The sequence below is a fragment of the Acinonyx jubatus genome, chromosome A3, assembly GCF_027475565.1.
Source record: "Acinonyx jubatus isolate Ajub_Pintada_27869175 chromosome A3, VMU_Ajub_asm_v1.0, whole genome shotgun sequence".
NCBI lineage: Eukaryota > Metazoa > Chordata > Mammalia > Carnivora > Felidae > Acinonyx > Acinonyx jubatus.
Genome location: NC_069388.1, coordinates 101940810 through 101957796, shown reverse-complemented (window position 1 = coordinate 101957796; position 16987 = coordinate 101940810). Strand labels below are relative to the sequence as shown.

The 16987-nt window shown below is 49.6% G+C and overlaps 1 protein-coding gene across 11 annotated transcripts in view; it reads left to right on the top strand.

Moving 5' to 3' along the window:
- BCL2L11 (BCL2 like 11) overlaps positions 1 to 8208 on the top strand; it is a 49345-nt gene extending 41137 nt beyond the window's left edge. For all 11 annotated transcript variants that reach the window (XR_008289483.1, XR_008289480.1, XR_008289479.1 and 8 more), the window contains one exon: positions 3796 to 8208. Coding sequence is in view for 8 of the 11 variants with exons in the window: in XM_027033712.2 (XP_026889513.1) it covers positions 3796 to 3894 (99 nt within the window). In the remaining 3 variants the exon portion in view is untranslated. The remainder of the gene's footprint in view (positions 1 to 3795) is intronic.
- The last annotated feature ends 8779 nt before the right edge of the window (positions 8209 to 16987 follow it).

The window sequence follows — 16987 nt, the reverse complement described above, 5'->3', positions numbered from 1 at the left end:
CCCTGGATTGGGCAGGAGAGGATGTTTTACTGTGATTATTTTGGCCTTAAAGTGTAATTAAATCCCAGTACTTGGTTGATTGTGTCAAGTGTAAGTTGAAGATGGTCCTTGTGCGGAAACGACCGTGGCGGCTGGTGCTCTGTCCGCTCGTGCTCTCTCCTCTTGGTTGCTGTAGACAGAGGGAGCCCCAGCCCCCCCGCCCCAGCCATGTGTTTCAGGCTGGAGTGGCCCAGGGTGCCCCAGCTCCCCGCCCTGTATGCGGTCGGCCCTGCTAAGTCCACCTCGTCCCCACTTGAGGACTTTTCCCTGGCACAGCCCCGCCCCCCAGCTGCCACCCAGGTGAGCCTGTGTCCTCTGGTGTGGACGTAAGAGAACCGTTCGGGGATGCTGAATGCTCGTGACGCTGTCTCCAAGGACACTTTCCATATCTTCAAAGCAGAGAACTCGAGTCTACACCAGGGAACCTGGGCTCACCTCTGTGCCTTCCTGCCCTGGCTCTCCCAGGCCCCCACTTGCCTCTGGCAAGCGCTGCTTTCTCTGTCCTTTTATTAACCTCTGTATTGCCGTTGTCCTGCTATCCTGCTATTTATTTGTATGGCGATTCCCCACCAGAGTGTGAGCTTCTTGAAAAGAGATGCTGTTGCATTTTTTTCTTTCAACAGGAAGGACTCTCAGCATCTTGACTCCGTTTTGGCACAGGGCTCCCATTTTTGCCAGAACGTGTAGGTGTTTTTCCACCTGCAGAGTGGGAACCTGCATCATGATTCCACAGGCAGGGCAGTGGTCGCTGTGGGTGGCACCCACGGATAGCCCTTGGGATGGGCTGTGCGATGCTGTTCTGCACTCTTTGCCGATGACATAGGTATTGCCCATCAGGCCTGTGGATGCAGATAACTGCTTTCAGAGTTGGGCCCCAGCACACCCCCTGCCCCCATGCAAGGAGGCATGGGGGCTGTGGGAGCCCCTTGCCCAGAGAGGAGCATGAACTGTCAGAATTGGTTCCTGGAGGGAGGCACAAAGCTGAATGTTGAAGGAGTCATCTTCTGGGCACATGGGATAGCCATAAAAGTCAATTGCCCCAAATAATATAGTTCCTGATCTAGACCATGGAGCTAAAAAGATCCAACAGGATGGGGCCTACACTTTGAGCACTTGTGATTGTGTGTGTGTGTGTGTGTGTGTGTGTGTGTGTGTATGAGTGAAAGAGATCGCTGTAATACATAAATTCTTTGTACTTAGTAGCATGTTTCATTTTTTTAATGATGCCCTTTATCCAAATGCATCATATTGATGTATCTTACTAAAGGACTTGAATGAGTTTGATTAAAACAGCTCTCCACAACCCTGACCTGAAAAGTGTTGTTTTTCTAAAGGGGGAAGGACCAAGAACGTCCGCTTAGCACGTAGCCCGAGGGTGTGTGTTCATTCGCTAAGGCTGCTGTAACAAAGTACCACAGACTGCGGGGGAGGGAGTGCTTGAACAACAGAAATGTGTTTATCCACAGCCCCGGAGGCCAGAGGTCTGAGATCTCGTGCTGGCTGTGCCACTGTCGTGTGCTTGGCGCTGATAGCTGGAGCCTGGCCGGGCGTCCTCACCCGCTGTGGCCCTCGCGCCGCCTGCCCCACACTGGCATCTTCGGGCACCTACGGTGTGCTCCCACAAACCAGCTGATTCGTACGGCTGCAGGTGCTGGAAGGCGGGGAGTCTGTGGGAAGCGGGAGCTGCCCGTCATCCAGCTGCTCTGGAGGGATGGGCCGTGCCCACGGAGCTGTGCCAGCCGCGCCAGCTGTCAAAGGTTTTCTGGGCTGGCGTGGCCCTTCTTTGGATTCGGTCGTAACGGCTTCCTCCGTTGAATGCTGTCCAAAAGCAGTTTCTCGCCGGCTTGAAAGCGCGTGCCGTGTTGTCTCGCGTGCTGCCTGAGGGGGCAGGCGTCCCGCTGCCCTTCCTGAGTGGTGGTAGCATCTTGTCGTCTGTCAGGGATTGGGGGTTCCTTTCTCCAGAATTTCCTGCGTTGTCCCCGCCTCCGCCCCGCCTTCCCTGGAACACGCCCCATGCCCCCTACATTTAAGATGAAAGCAGGACTCTTAAACACTTGGAAAGACTTCTCGCGAAGTGAGTCCTGTCTGCTGTCATGGCCACTCTCGTCCACCTGATGTCCTCAAAGGGTGGGTGGAAGATTTCTCCTCGCCGACGCTGCCAGTTCTTGAATGTAAAATTAGCTAAGTGTAAGCAGTTGGGATCTGTCACTAATGGGCCTTGCTGGTGTCACTTAGACCCCATTCTCTGGCCTCCCTGAGGCTGGTAATGACACCTGGCTGACATGAGATTTCCCACCTTGAAGGGATTGCTTAGCCCTGCATTTACGCCTTCTTAGTTTCAGTAAGTCATGGTTTTATTTTGAATAAGCCTCTTTCAACCTATTAATATTAGTCTAAACTAAAATTAACCTTCCCCTAAATTATTCTCACACACACAGAAAAAGCAAAGTAATTTTGAAAGTTAAATCAAAACAAAGCAATCTCGTGTGTAAAACAGATAAAAATCACAGACTGTGGTTACAGAGCGCCTGTACAGGAATCGCTTACAGAAAGCTGATTTCCTCCAGTCTGGGTATGGAAGGAGAACGGGAAATGCCCTGGCCGTATCACAATCCCATTCTGTCAGACAGGCTTGGGGAGCTCGTGTAAACAGGGCAGGGGCTCCGCTCGCAGCTGGCGTCTGTGGGCCCTGTTTGTGTGTGAGACGGGACACTCGTTCCCAGCCCGACTTGGGGCCGGCGGTTCCGCGGTGGTGCGTTGGAAGCTTCACCTGCGCACGTGAGCACGGGGTTCGTGGAGAGCCCCGGATGGCAAAGAGCCGGTCCTGGGCACGGATGACTCATTAAGGAAACGACCAGGATGGATTGCAGGCCTGGATTGCGAAATGGGTTGTAGCTCCTGGTGTAAGAGGCAGGTGTGTTCCATTGCTGGCTTCGGCTGCTCTGAATTGACACCTTGCGCTTTACCGGCAGAATGGATTAGAACGCCAAGGTGGGCACTCTTCGGAAGACCTGAGGACCTCTGAGACCGCTGAGATCTTTAATCCAGCAGTTTCCTTTTGAGCAGTTTGTCAGCTTATAAACATAGGGTAGTCACCGGCAAGGAGGCTCTTTAAAATTTTTTAATTGCTTTTTCTTTGCTCCCCATGTGGAGCGGGAGGATGAGGGTTGACGCTGCCCGTGTGTGCTCAAGTAAACTGCAGCTACCAGAAATTCACCCTTGGGGTGTCGACAGATTTGAAGGTTAATAACCTGGGTAGTTAGAGACTTCCTTCACATCTCTCTTCTGTCCCCTCCACCCCTGCCTCTTTCAAAGGGACACCCAACTCCAGTTAAGGGGGGGGGGGGGGCGGGGGTATGGGAATGGCATGGCTTTTCTCCAGCACCTGCACAGAGGTTGATGCATTTCCAGATCAAGGCAGTTCTGGCCAACGATGACCTAGAAAGCATAGTGTTTTAGAGAAGCAAACAGAGTTTCAAGGATTCTCTTTGAGGCTCCAAGCATTCTTTGGGTTCCTGTAAAGCAGCAGATCATTCAGTCTACTGCTGTCTACGCAGTGAGGTCTTCCTCTGCAAGGGAGGTGGTAGGAGGGCCTCCCCTTTCGCAGTCTCGGGGAAGAACCCGTGTTCAGAAGATGGGGTGCCTCCCGAGCTGGGTAACAGTGGGATTGGTGGTTCGCTTAAGTATAGGCATTCCCCCACCCAAAAAATAACATCAGGGCTGAGAAACTAAGAAGCTTTCCTATTGTCGTTTCAGGTCTTTTTGAATAATTACCAAGCAGCCGAAGCCCAGCCCCAAATGATTATCTTACGACTGTTACGTTACATCGTCCGCCTGGTATGGCGATTGCAGTGACGACGGGTTCCTCGCGGAGCCACATGTGTGCAGACATTTCACGTGTTCACGCCAGCAGCCCCCAGCACCACAATTTCTGGGGGCCACTGCTGTGCAGCTAGCGGCCCTGTCCCCGACGGGGCGTGCGGGCAGGCCGGCCAACGCGTTCCCGAGGACGCCGCGCTGCATGTGGACCGGACCTTTCTGTTCACCACACAGCAGAATTTCTAATGGAAGTTTGTTGTGAATGTAAATGAGGGAGGATTCTTTAAAAAAAAAGAAAAAAAATTTATGTACAAATCATGGTTCTTTGGAGCAGGATTTTATGCAAGAATGGTGTTTACACGCGGTGTGGGTTTTTTTTCCACCTTCTTTAATAGCAGGTTTTTCAAAAAGGAAATGGAAACTTTTTAACCAACTCGTGAATGATTTTTGTACTAAAATTTTAAGAACCTGTTGCCTACTCTCAGAGGATTATGTAAACTCTGCAGTGGAAACTGAGCCAGCTAATTTGTAAAGCTGCCTTAGTTTCTTTTTAGAGATTACTGTACAGAATTTTTAAACGGGAGAGGTATGATATGGCCCCCTCCCTTCCCTGCCATTGCCTCTTTGACATACTTTGTTGTTTTGGTTTGTTTTTTTTTTTTTTTTTTTTTTTACCATTATTATTAATACCAAAAAGTTCTTATGAAATGGAACTGATTAAAGGGGCAGAGGGTCTGTTACCAGCCTGTATTGATATGCCACTCCCATCTTGTAAATATTTACTTACCTCCTCAAATTCAATTGCACCTGTGGCAAAAAGTTTAAGGCTCTTCTCCGTGTGTTTTTCCTTATCTCCCCTGGCGATGCTCTTCGGGTCTGCCTGGACGGCGATGCGCAGATTTGGTCCAGCGCGTGCTCGTGATAAAAGGTAATGGGGTCAGGACATGAGTTAGGATCTGCCTGTATCATGCACGCTGGGACGGGCTTGATGTTGGTCTTCTTTGGTTTCGATGGGCTCATCATTTAGAAGTGTCCTGAGGAAGGACTGGCAGTAACAGCACAGACAGGCACCGTCGGCTTTTCTGGTTGCAGACTTTCCCATAGTCACAGGTGCACTGTCTGCGTGCGGCCACAGGTGGTGAGCACGCCCCCTCACAGCTGAGTTCCTTGGACTGCAGGTGTCCGAGCCCCGGCCCTCGTGGGAATTGGCACAGGCCTTGGGGCTTGAGGCGGCTGTTTCCTGGGCATCTGGGCTTTTCGTCCCAACTCCCAAGTTCATCTGGCCTTTGATGCCTGACGCTTGGTTCCCACCCCCCTGAATCCGTTTTGAAATGAAGGCTTAATCCCGCCTTCGGCAGTGCCATCAAAATCCTCCGTCGGAGCACAGATCTGAAGCGGCCTCTCAGCCTCCTGACAGCTGTCGGTTTGACTTGTTCCATTTCCCTCGGGACGGTTGGGTTTTGTGGGAGCGCCCTGCGTGCGTCCACCTCTGTTGGGGCTGCTCTTTCTTTCTCCCCCTTTCTGGGACGGAGAGCCCGTGAGTTGGGCTATCATCGCAAAGGCAGTTAACTGGGGAGACCCAGGAAAAAGATCAGGAAGCAGGAAAAGAAGGGAGGTGGAGATCATTTCGTGAACCCTATAACTCTGACAGTCTTTGAAACATCATACCATTAAACAGCTTTTTGAGAGAAATACATCAAACCGAGTCAGCACCAACAGCTCTTGTTTTGCTGTTGGCCCCTAAGAGGACCAGTGTTTTCACATTATTAAATTAAGTGGGGAAATTCATTCATTTGTATCTTCATAATTCTATATAAATATAAATATATATATATGTATCTATAGCATATACATTTTTTCTTTTAGGTAGAGAGATTTGCTTCCAAATATCCTTCCTTTTTTAGAATTTTCGTATCCCCCAAACTCTCCTTGGGGTCTTGAATAGTTTTTAAAGCTGTGTTGAGTGTCAGCTTGCGTTTTCGATGTGTCTCGAACCCCTTTGTAGGGTCGTAAAGTCCACGCGGCTGTAAGGCAACGGTGGGCCTGCTGGACACACACACACCAAAGACATTCGGTTCTGGACGCCTCGCCCCGACCCAGGACCTCCACACTCAGTGCCAGTCTCTCCGACTGGGGCACTTTACTCTGTTTCTGCAATACTGCGGCTCCCTGGGAGCGGGGCCCGAGGGCTGTGTGCTGGCCACATGTACAGGTTTACCTCTGGCTCGGTGGCCTCCTGGCCTCCAGGCCGGCCGCGGAAGCAGCTCGTGAGGAGATAGGAGATTCTATGAATTGTAGTATTAAGGAGCAGGCTATCGCACCAGGACTCAAGAGAGATGACTGGATGTTTCTGTACTGTATGCGTCTGTTTATCAAGATGCCTCTGGAAGGTATGCCTACTGTGGTAGACCTTGTATTTTCTCTGTCTTTTACTTTTTGTAGAAAACACAACGTGGCTAGATCCCTTTTTGGAAACTGAATGCGGGTTTTGTGCCTTGACCACCTCTTCTCACGTGAGGTTTGTAGAAAGTGTCCTGTGACTTAGCACAGAAATGCAATAAACACATACAAAATACTTTCACGAGTAATGCTTCCAGTTAACTGTGCTCCTGCCTAGAAGGGAGTTTACGAAGAACTCTTTTGGGTGGTTGTGGAGAAACCAGGTAAAAATTCCGTCTGATGGAAGTGTATGCAGTAGAGAACAACTTTCTCCTGTTTTCCCCTTCTTGATTATGTATATATTTTGACTATTTATTAGATTAGGAGGTCACATTTTACTTACCAACTGAGCCAAATGTCTGTGTGCAATTGTGTTTCCTTTACCTTTCTTGTAAAATTTTGTACAGCATAAATGAGTAAAAATCACTGTTTTTACTAAACTTTTTCAGATTTGAGGATTGTAAATATTGTAGATTCTTTTTCTATGTAATGTGTCCTACTGTTTCATAATGCTGTAACTTGTAGAAATATTGTATATTTATTTCCTGCTTATTTAATGTCTTAAGTTTTGAAAAGTGTTGACCTCCCTGCCCCCTCCCCCCCCCCCCGCCCCCCTGCTGTACCATTAATCGCTTTTTGACTCTGATGTGGTGACCGCTCAGCTCCCTGAGCCACACGGTCTTCCCAGGCTGGCCCTCCAGCTTTGGTTCCTGTAGTTTCTGGTCACATGGGTTTCAGTTCTTGGGGTTTGCTCTACTTTTGATGAAGTCTGTGCATCGCCATCAATGAGGGACCATTTGGCAGGTTACCAAATTCTACAAGAAATATCCAGTGACTTTTTATTCCAAAAGAGCGAGCTTCTCATGGAAGCAAATTCTATTAACACCGGGCCGTATCTTTTTTTTTTTTTTTTTAATGTATCATTGGCAGTTGGGACAGATCTTTCTATTGAACACTTGCCCCTGACAATTCAGCATTCAGAGAAATAGAAGCATGCCTGCTCTGGAGGTACTGCCATGGAGTGAGTGGTTCAGGGGCAGGAGGAAGGGACAGGGGAGACAGGTGGCTCCTGCCTTGGGAGTGACTTCAGGACCACCTCATGCCACTAATCCCTTTTTGGCAACTGGTGAGTAGTTGAATTACCCCCCACCCGCTGTGTCCTGTGCTTTGAGGTGTGGACTAAATGGTCTTCAGGAGCTACTTGTACAGACCCTACCCCCGTCCCCAGCCCTGAGCCGTTTGGTCCCTACATTTGATCAGCCTGCTTCTTCAGGTTGTCGTCTTCTGCTTCTCTGTTGCCTTTGAGAGAGGTTGAGGGCCCCACTAGACTGGATGTTACGATGTGAAAGCTTCTTGGAAGCTTTAGAGACTTCCTAGTGGGTCCGTGTCAGTGGATGGTTCTGTCATCCCTGCTGATTTAGCCTGGTGCCTGTGTGTGCCCACTCTGCACACACGCGTGTGCAGGGGTGTGTCCACACGTGACGCTAACCCAGCTGAGGTGACTCCTGTTCCCCAAACGGCATTGCATCTGAGAAGCGTTCCTCAAGCTCCCAGCTAGGTAACTTGACTACTTTCATCCGGAAACCTGACTTTAGAAACTCTCCTAAGTCATATGTCCAGATTCTGTGACCACTAGTTACTGTATCAGAACTCATCAGGTACACATTTATAAATAGCACTGATCTGTCTGTATACTGACCCATCACTAACTTGTTTCCTAGGACCCAGCGTATGTAGCATTTGTATTGCAATTTCCCTGGCTTACTTGTGTTTTGCACTGATGAATTTCGACAGGGTAATTGCCACTTTACTTGTGCAATACTGCTGTAAATAACTGCAGATTTTTTTTTTTTAAGAAACTTAATCTTTTATGTTCTTAATGAAGTTTATACAAATAAAACTTTCAACTAGTTTTGGTGAGCTGTGTGATTTGTTTCACAGAACGGTGGAGAGACAGCTGGAGTTCTGCATCAGTATCTGCACACCCACACCTCTGCCCTTTGTCAGTCACAGAATGTATTACCTTACGTGTAGGTTTTGTGAATTCTCGCTCGAAGACAATTCTGTGTAGCATACTTAAAAGCAAACCACTCTTAAGAGTTTTGAAGTGGCTGGCGGGACCTTCTGCATGGTTTTCTGCCCACATAGGCAGATATGACTCAGCACCTGGGGGGGGGGGGAGGGTGGTGGTACTAGGAGCCAGCTCTGTATTGATTAGTGATCAGGGCAGATTCCCTGCCATCTCATCCCCTCTCATAGTTGGAAGAAAAAACAAAAGGTGGGAAGTCTGGTTTGACTCTGGCGGAAAGGGCTTGTCTGCAGAGCCGAGGGGATCACCAACACATGTCTGGGGCCCCGGGTGTGAACTGACCGCTGCCGCCTTGGGAGGGTTCACTGAGTTGAGTGCTGGGGGCACTGTGCTCCACAGTGAGTGTGCACTTGGTGTAAGGGATGACAGAGACCGTAAAGCTTGGTTTGGGGGCATAGGCTATAAAATCCTAAATAAGTAATTGTAGAATTTGCCACTGTTGCTTGGAAGCAAATGCTGGGAGAGTTAAAGACTGGCCGGGCTTTGTTGTCAACAGGGTCATCTGTTCATGTGCTCCATTTTAATTAAGCAAGCAATGCATGACTATGGTCTTGTTGCTACACATCTGTGTGTGTATACATTTATTGCAGATCATACTTCAGATCAAAGTTGTTCTGGCCCCCATCCCCCATCCCACTTCCTCACCAACAGACCCGCGTTCAAGTTTTTCCCCATCCTTTTCTTTGTGGGTCCGTGTGCGTGCGCGCGCGCGCACTCAGACTACCGTGATTTTGCTCTTTCTATCAATGCAGCAATTTGTATGCGATTCTGCCTTAGCAGTAGGTCGTAGAGCTTCGAGAGTAACTCCACTCCATTCTAACCTCTGCATCGAGTGCACGCAGGTTCGCCGCTTGCCGCCTGGCGGCCTGCTTCTGGCATTTCCCCCTCTTCAGTGCTGCCCCGGGCTGCCTGGCCAGCAAGCGGGAGGGTTGTGCGGTGGTGGGACAGGTAGGTGGGGGTCTCCGCTCCCGAGGGCTCACGGATGCTGCCAGGCTGGCTCCACTCACATGACCACCGATGGCACGTGAGAACATCTGCTTCTCCTCCAATTCTCCGCCAAGTGTCAACACCATGTTGATATCAGCCTGGACGGGGAAGAGTAGCGTGGTTGGTCAAATTCAGGTTTTTCTAGTTACAAATAGGATGATCTTGTCAGATATTGTTGGCATTTGCCTTTTGTCTAGAGGCCTTCGCTTACGGCCCTTTGGGTTTTTCATTTCTTCTGTTGATGACGAGCTCTATGTATCATGAGTAAAAATCTCTACGTGTCACAAATATCTTAACTTGAATCTTTTGCTTTCTCCCCCCCGCCCCCCGCTGACGTTCTATTATCAAGATCTTTAAATATGCAGAAGATTTGAAAGAATTTCACAGAGAACCCCAGTATACCCACCTGCTAGATTTCTACCTTTCACAATTTACTATACTTTTTTTTTTTAACGTTTATTTATTTATTTTTTTTTTTTTTGAGAGGGAGACAGAGAGCCGGGGAGAGGCAGAGAGAGAGAGAATCCCAAGCCACCTCTGCACTGTCAGCACAGAGCCCAATGTGGGGCTCGATCTCATGACCATGAGCCGAAATCAAGAGACAGGCGCTTAACTGACTAAGCCACCCAGGTACCCTACTATTTTTAACGTCACCTATCCAACCATGAATCTATCTTCCTTTCTGATGCATTTTGGAGTAAACCATAGACATCAGTATTCATCCCTAAATACTTCAGCACACATATCATTTAAAGTTGGTTATTTTGGGGGCACTGGGTGGCTCAGATGAGCGTCCAACTCTGGCTCAGGTTATGATCTCACAATCCATGGGTTCGAGCCCTGCATTGGGCTCTGGGCTGACAGCTCAGAGCCTGGAGCCTGCTTTGGATTCTGTGTCTCCCTCTCTCTCTGCCCCTCCCCGGCTCACGCTCTGTCTCCCTGTCTCTCAAAAATTAAAATGTTAAATTTGTTTTTAATAATAAAGTTGGTTCTTTTTTTTAATGTTCTCTTTTGAGATAAAATTTACAATAAAACCTTTTTTTTTAATTCATTTCTCAGAAAAACACACATCTTAAGTGTGCATTTGCTACGTTTTGACCAAAGATAAGGCTGTCACCCAAACCCCTCTCAAGATGAAGAACATTGCCATCGCTGTAGAAAGTTCTCTGAAGCCCCTTCCCCGGCAATCCCTCCCATCCCACTCCCAGGAGTGGCCTCTGTTCTGATTTTTTTTCCACCATGAATTCGTTTTTGTGGATAGTTTGAATGGAATTATGCAGTATGTGTTTCTGTGTGTGTCTGGTTTCTTTTTTGCTCAGCTTAACGTTTTTGAGACCCAAGTTAAAATCAGTAGCTTCCTTCGTATTAAGCCAAGTATTACTCTACTGAATGAAGGAATAGACCACACTTGGGCCATTGCCTTGTTCATGAACACCTGAGTTCTTACCAGGTTGGGGCTAGGGGGAATAAAGCTGCTGTGAATATCCTTCTGCATATCTTTTCGTGAACATATGTTTTATTCCATTGTGTGTCTCTTAACTGCCTGTGGTGTATTCGTCGCTGTCACCACTTTAGAAGTCAGACTTAATCTTAAATTTCTGTCTTTCGTATCTTAAAAGACCTTCCCGATGCCAAAGTTGTAAATATGTTCCATTTTATTCATACACTTCGACAGTTGTTTCCGTCTTTAATCTGCCTGGACTTTTTTGAACGATCTGCAGTATGAATCTCACTTTGTATTTCCCCCGGAGACAGCTAAGACTCCTCTTTTCTCCACCAGCCTGAAACGGCTTTTTAACATCCACCATATCCTCCTATAGTGCTTCTGTTTCTCAGTTCTTTTCTATTCCTCTGCTCTCGTTTAGTCTCCATTATTCGGATTCCTACAGCTTTTCTTAATTGAAGTATAGTCGATATAATACTGTACTTGTTTAAAGACGCTTGGGTGGTTCCGTCATTAAGCAAATGACTTGGGCTCAGGTCGTGATCTCACAGTTCGGGAGTTTGAGTCCCACATCGGGTGAGCTCGAGCCCCGCTTTGGGTAAAACATGAACCCTGGGTGGGCCCCACTTCTCTATCTCTCTCTCACTCTGCCCCTTGCAGGGTTCTCTCTCTCTCAAAGAAAAAAACATATTGTACTCATTTAAGGTGTACAACGGAGTGATTTGAAATTATAAACATTACAATATGCTCACCACAGCCACCATCTGTCACCATACAAAGTCCCCACAACATGACTATGCTCCCCATGCTACCCTGTTCGTCCCTGAGACTTTATTTGACAACTGGAAGCTTGTACCTCTTAATGCCCTTCACCCATTTTGTGTATCCCTCCACTGCACCCCCCTCCTTGATCACTATTGTTTTAGGTTTTAAATTTCTTATCCTTATTTTTCAAGATTATCGTGGCCATTCTACATTTTGTCTTCAATGCATTTTAGAATCCGTTTAAGTGCCTTGAGTAGTTCTGTGGAGATCTTGTTTGGGATGATGGTGACTACCGGGATGATGGTGACTACCAGGGGAACACTGTCATTTTTCCAAGATGTGTTTCACGGTGGGTAGTATTTTGATCTGTCCATGAGGCTTTTTTTTTTTTTTAACTTATTTATTGTTGAGAGAGAGAGAGAGGGAGACAGAGCATGAGCAGGGAAGGGGCAGAGAGAGGGGGAGGCACAGAACCCGAAGCAGGCTCCGGGCTCTGAGCTGTCAGCACAGAGCCCGACGCGGGGCTCGAACCTGCACACCGTGAGATCGTGATCTGAGCCGAAGTCAGACACTTAACCGACTGAGCCCCCCAGGCGCCTCATGAGGCTTATTTTTCATGCTTTTAGTACACTTGATTTCTCTTCCATATATCCTGCATATTTCTTGCTAGCTTTTCTTTATGAGAGGGAGGGGGGATTATGCCATCCAACCCGCCTATTCCTGTTCCCCTTATTTCTACCACAATTCCCCTTTATCTCCCTGCCCCTGGTACAGCTGAGGGCAGACCCATTTCCTAGGCTTCGCCAATCCAACGCTCTCTGAATCTGCAGCAAGCAAGGCAAAGAGGGGTTGTTGCGAGAGCAGCAACATCCTTGGGTCTGCAGGGGCGTGGTGGCATTCCATGTCCAGGCACCAGCACGCCAGTATCTGGTCTCCGGCTTCCTGTGTGTTCTTTGAGCTCGGTGCCCACCCCTCCAGTAAGTTCTCTGTGTGCTGAGGTAACCCAAGTTGCTTTCAGTTGCTGGCAGCCAAAATGAGAAGGTGAGAGGTGACAAGTTGTTAAAATTCTCCACTAGGCAAGACCAGATGGGGGTCTGTGAGAAGATGGAAAACAAGGCAAAAACTCCCCCAAGTTTTCTGGTTTCTCCCACGGGGTCTCCTTTCCTGATCACTGCTTCCCGGGTCACGCCCTGAGCCCAAGAAGACACACTAGAACGTTGAAGGTCCTCGTTTCTAGAATGTTCTGCCTTGTAATACCCACGTTACCAAAAGGAACTCAGCAAGGGAAAATCATCACAACTTCTCCCCCTTTGCCCTCCTTAAAGCAGATTTGGGGAGAATCAGCTCTACAAGAACCCCTTACCTGCGAACTAAACGAGATCAAACGTGGGCAACCACTCTTAAAATACGCCCGAAACATAACACGTTCCGTTGTTGACCCTCCGGCCCAAAAGGACGCCAGAGACTTCATGCGAGCTCATTACTCTTTTAGTGATTTAGGTAGTGGTTTTCCTAAAACATTCGTTCATTCAATCCAAGTATGTAGTCAGACCCTACCGTAGCCCAGGCACAAATGAAAACAAAAAGGCGGAAGACCAGGACGTGCTAGGAAGCTGTGTTGCTCCAGATCTCATGGGCAGTAAGCAGAAAAATTCTTTAAAAAAAAGCAAGAGAAAATTCTGGGGTGGGACCCTAGGGAGAGATCGGCAGCTCCACCGGTGTCTCCCCCACCCCCACCTGGCCCCAGAGCCCCCTGTGATAATACCTCTAATAGTAACAACTAACCACTGGGCACAGATGTGTGAGGCCCTGCTCAAAGTATCGCATCTCCGACAGCCCTTTGAAGAAACTGCCCTTATCACCCCAAGTGTCCACATAGGGAAACTGAGTCACACGGCATTTAAGCTCCTTGCCCGGGGTCACTGAGCTCATCAGTGGCAGAGCCAGGGATGAGACGCCAGGCAATGTGGCTCTGCCAGAGCACAGATGACCACCTCCTCCCTCCTTTTAGGTCCCTGCAGAGCAGGGGCAAGAGGCTACCTTGCCCCAGAACAGTTCCGGTCATCCTGGGGACTTGTGACACTGTGGTCTGGTCTAAACCGCCCTGTAGGGGCAGGAGGGGGTGAGTGCTGCAGGCCCCAGGGCTCGCTCGCGTCTCTGGCCACCAGGCCATTTCAGCTGGACCAAGGGCACATCCTCTAGAGGCCCCAGTCCTGCCCCTCTCGGGTCAGACCTCCTGCAACTCTTGGTGACCTTGTCTGATGGCGTCCTGTGGACGTGCCGGTTGCCCCAAGAGTTCTGGGTATTGTCTGAGCCTACCGACTGCTGCCCGTGGCCCTGTAACGTGTGGCCTCTGTCTGGTCCCCTCCCTCTGCCCCAGCTGGGTACGAATGTTCCTTTGGCGTGTCTTATCCTGGTGCACCTCCCTGTGTGCCAGGCCGGGGCAGAATTTGGGGTTCAGGCCATCCTGTTCCCCTGTCTACCTCATTCTCTGGTGAAGTCTGTAGAACCGCAGTCAGGACTGGGCTCCCCGGGGGACGGGCAGTGGGGGGCCTCCCCGCAGGCCATCCCCAAGAGAGGGAGAGGGAGACTGAGAATCCCAAGCAGGTTCCAGGCTCTGAGCTGTCAGCACAGAGCCTGACATGGGACTTGAACTCATAAGCCACGAGACCATGACCTGAGCCGAAGTTGGACGCTTAACAGACTAAGCCACCCAGGTGCCCCACTGCATGTGTGTCATTCCTGGCAGAATGACGTGTGTCTAGAGCTGAGGAGTGCTCTCCGTGACGGACCTGTCCAATTGCAAGCGAGAGCAGTTCCATCCTGCCTGTCCAAGGTCAAGGCTCACCCTTCCCCTGTCCGCTTGCTCGGCGGACCCCTGGCCAGGAGCTGTTTCTGCAGAGGCATGAGGAGGGCCTGGGGATCTGGCTGGGGTCCTCCAAGGGCGTTTGGGGCCTCTCAAGGCCCTTCTCGCAGGAAGGGGAGCCCCCTTTGCTATTTGAGTGGGTTCTAGGCAGCCTGCGGCTTGGTCAGAAACTCTTCGCCATGTTACTCAACCATGACCTTCAAGTCGATACGTGTCACTTATTTCTGCTGAGAGCCCTGTCACAGAAAGGCCTGGGTGTAGACAACCTGGCTCATTTTCTTAAAAAGTAAATCGAGTCTATTATCTCGAAGTCTGGCCAGTTGGAAGAGGGGAGCAGTGCGCCGAAGCTTCCTAGGTCATTGGCTGACATTCTGAGGAGAAAACATTTTTCTTCGTCTTCATTCAACTTCTATAAAATCTCTAACCGGTGTGAGTGTAGGTGAAAGGGTTTTATTGTCTTTAATGCAAATAGTCTGATAAAGCTTGCGTTCACTCATTCATTCACTCATTCATCCACTCATTCAACCAGTGTTTATTGAACAGCTATTATGTGCCAGGCGCAATTTTTTCCAAGTGCTCAGGCCTCAGCAAGGACCAGACTGCTGAGTTGCCCGCCCTCGCGGGGCTTATATTCGGTGGGGGGTGAGGGACAGAAGATAAAGGGATGAACAAATGAACGGACGATGAAAGGTGAAGGCAACGAGCAAGGCCAAGTGTGGCGGAGCAGGTCTGGTGGTGTGGCGGGAACAAGGAGGGTCTCTCCTCTGACTCAGGGCGGGCAAGGAGCAGCCCGCTCAAAGCTGGGAGCGGTTCCAGACCGAGAGACCAGAGACATGAAGGCCAGCATGGTAAGGAGGCCGGTGAGGCTGCTTCCAGGAACCAGTGCCATAGAGAGTCACTGGGGACAGTGCCGGGTGGGCCATGCCCCAGAGACCGGGCCCCTCTGATTCCACAGGGCACTTGCAGAACCAACATGAGCTGATACGAGTAATTTTAGAAAGATTCCTCTGAACTCCAGCCTGAGGGAGACTGAAGGGACACGATGACAGAATGTCATAAATGATCTGGGGTTTCCACTTGCTAGAAAGGACACGATTGGGACAAGCGGGGAAATCTGAGTAAAATGTGTAGATGAGATAATAATGTTGCCTCCAGGTTAATTTCCCGAGTTTCATCATTGAGCCAGCGTGGTTTAAGAGGATGTCCTTGTTCTTAGGAGACACGGGCTGAAGCAGTTAGGGGTGGGGGGCATTGCACGTCTGCAGTTTACGCGCAGACACTCAGACAAACATATGGCGGTGCATATATGTGTGTTCGGTGAGGCAAAGGGGAAGGATGAAATAAACGTGGCAAAATGTTAACATTTGGGGAATCTGGGTGAGGGCCGTGTAAGGAAACTGTTTATACTATTTTGCAATCTCTTTGGGAGTCCGAGCTTATGTCAAGATAAAAAGTTCAAGCTTTGAGACCCCGCTGGCCGTGCCTGGATGGTGGCAGCGAGTAGAAATGTTAAGACGCGGGGGGACGGGAGGCCTGGGACCTGGACGGAGGGAGAGATGCTCTGGAGGGAAGGGAGACAGCACCTCCCAGGGTGGAGGGAGAGAGGAGAGAAGGATTCGAGGGTCCTCAGGGAGGACTTGGGCCAGAGCAGCTGGGGAGGGGCGGGGAGGGGAGGAGGCTACTTCCTGAGAAGAGAAACAGGGCGGGGCAGGGGAGGAGATTTGGGGAAAGCTGGAGGGGGAAGAAGAGCCAATGGCGAGTTCTGTTGTGTTGATCTGCCAACTCAAGTCAGGCCTGATCCAGAAACAAAGTGTTATCAATTCGTTTTAAAGGGAAAATGTTGGGCTTTTGGAAAGGAATCCCAGCCACTTGGGCTGTAAACCACTAGCCCGTTGAAGAAAGGCTGCATCAATGTTTAGGCATTTACTTTAATGAAACACTTTAAAAACTTATAAAACTGAGGTTATAAACTCATAAATCTGAGGAAACGGAGCCTTCGATCGGGAGGGACGCAGGGCGAACAATGCCATCTTCATGACCCATAGGCAGCTTCCACTGAACCCGGGCCAGACGCTGCCCCAGAAGTAGGGGATGTGGACGCTCAACCCGGAAGGACGTTAGGCCTTCGCCAAATAACCCACACCCGGGGTCCACCTCCCCAAAACTAGTGCGATTCTAGGGTCGTATATTTTTAAGTTTATTTTTATTTATTTTGAGAGAGAGCGCAAGTGGGGGAAAGGCAGAGAGAGAGAATCCCAAGCAGGCTCTGCACGGTCGGCGTGGAGCCCCACTCAGGGCTCGAACTCACGAACCGTGAGATCGTGACCTGAGCCAAAATCAAGAGTTGGACGCTTAACCGACTGAGCCACCCAGGCACCGATATAGTCTGTATTTTTTACTGTAGTGGGTGGCAGGGCTTGGGAACCACCAGGTCAGTTTGCTCAGGACTCCCACAGATAACTTCAGAAACGGCGTGGCCAGTTGGCACAGCATCGCGGGATCGCATGCCTCACCCCCAGGGAGAACGCTCTGAAGGACG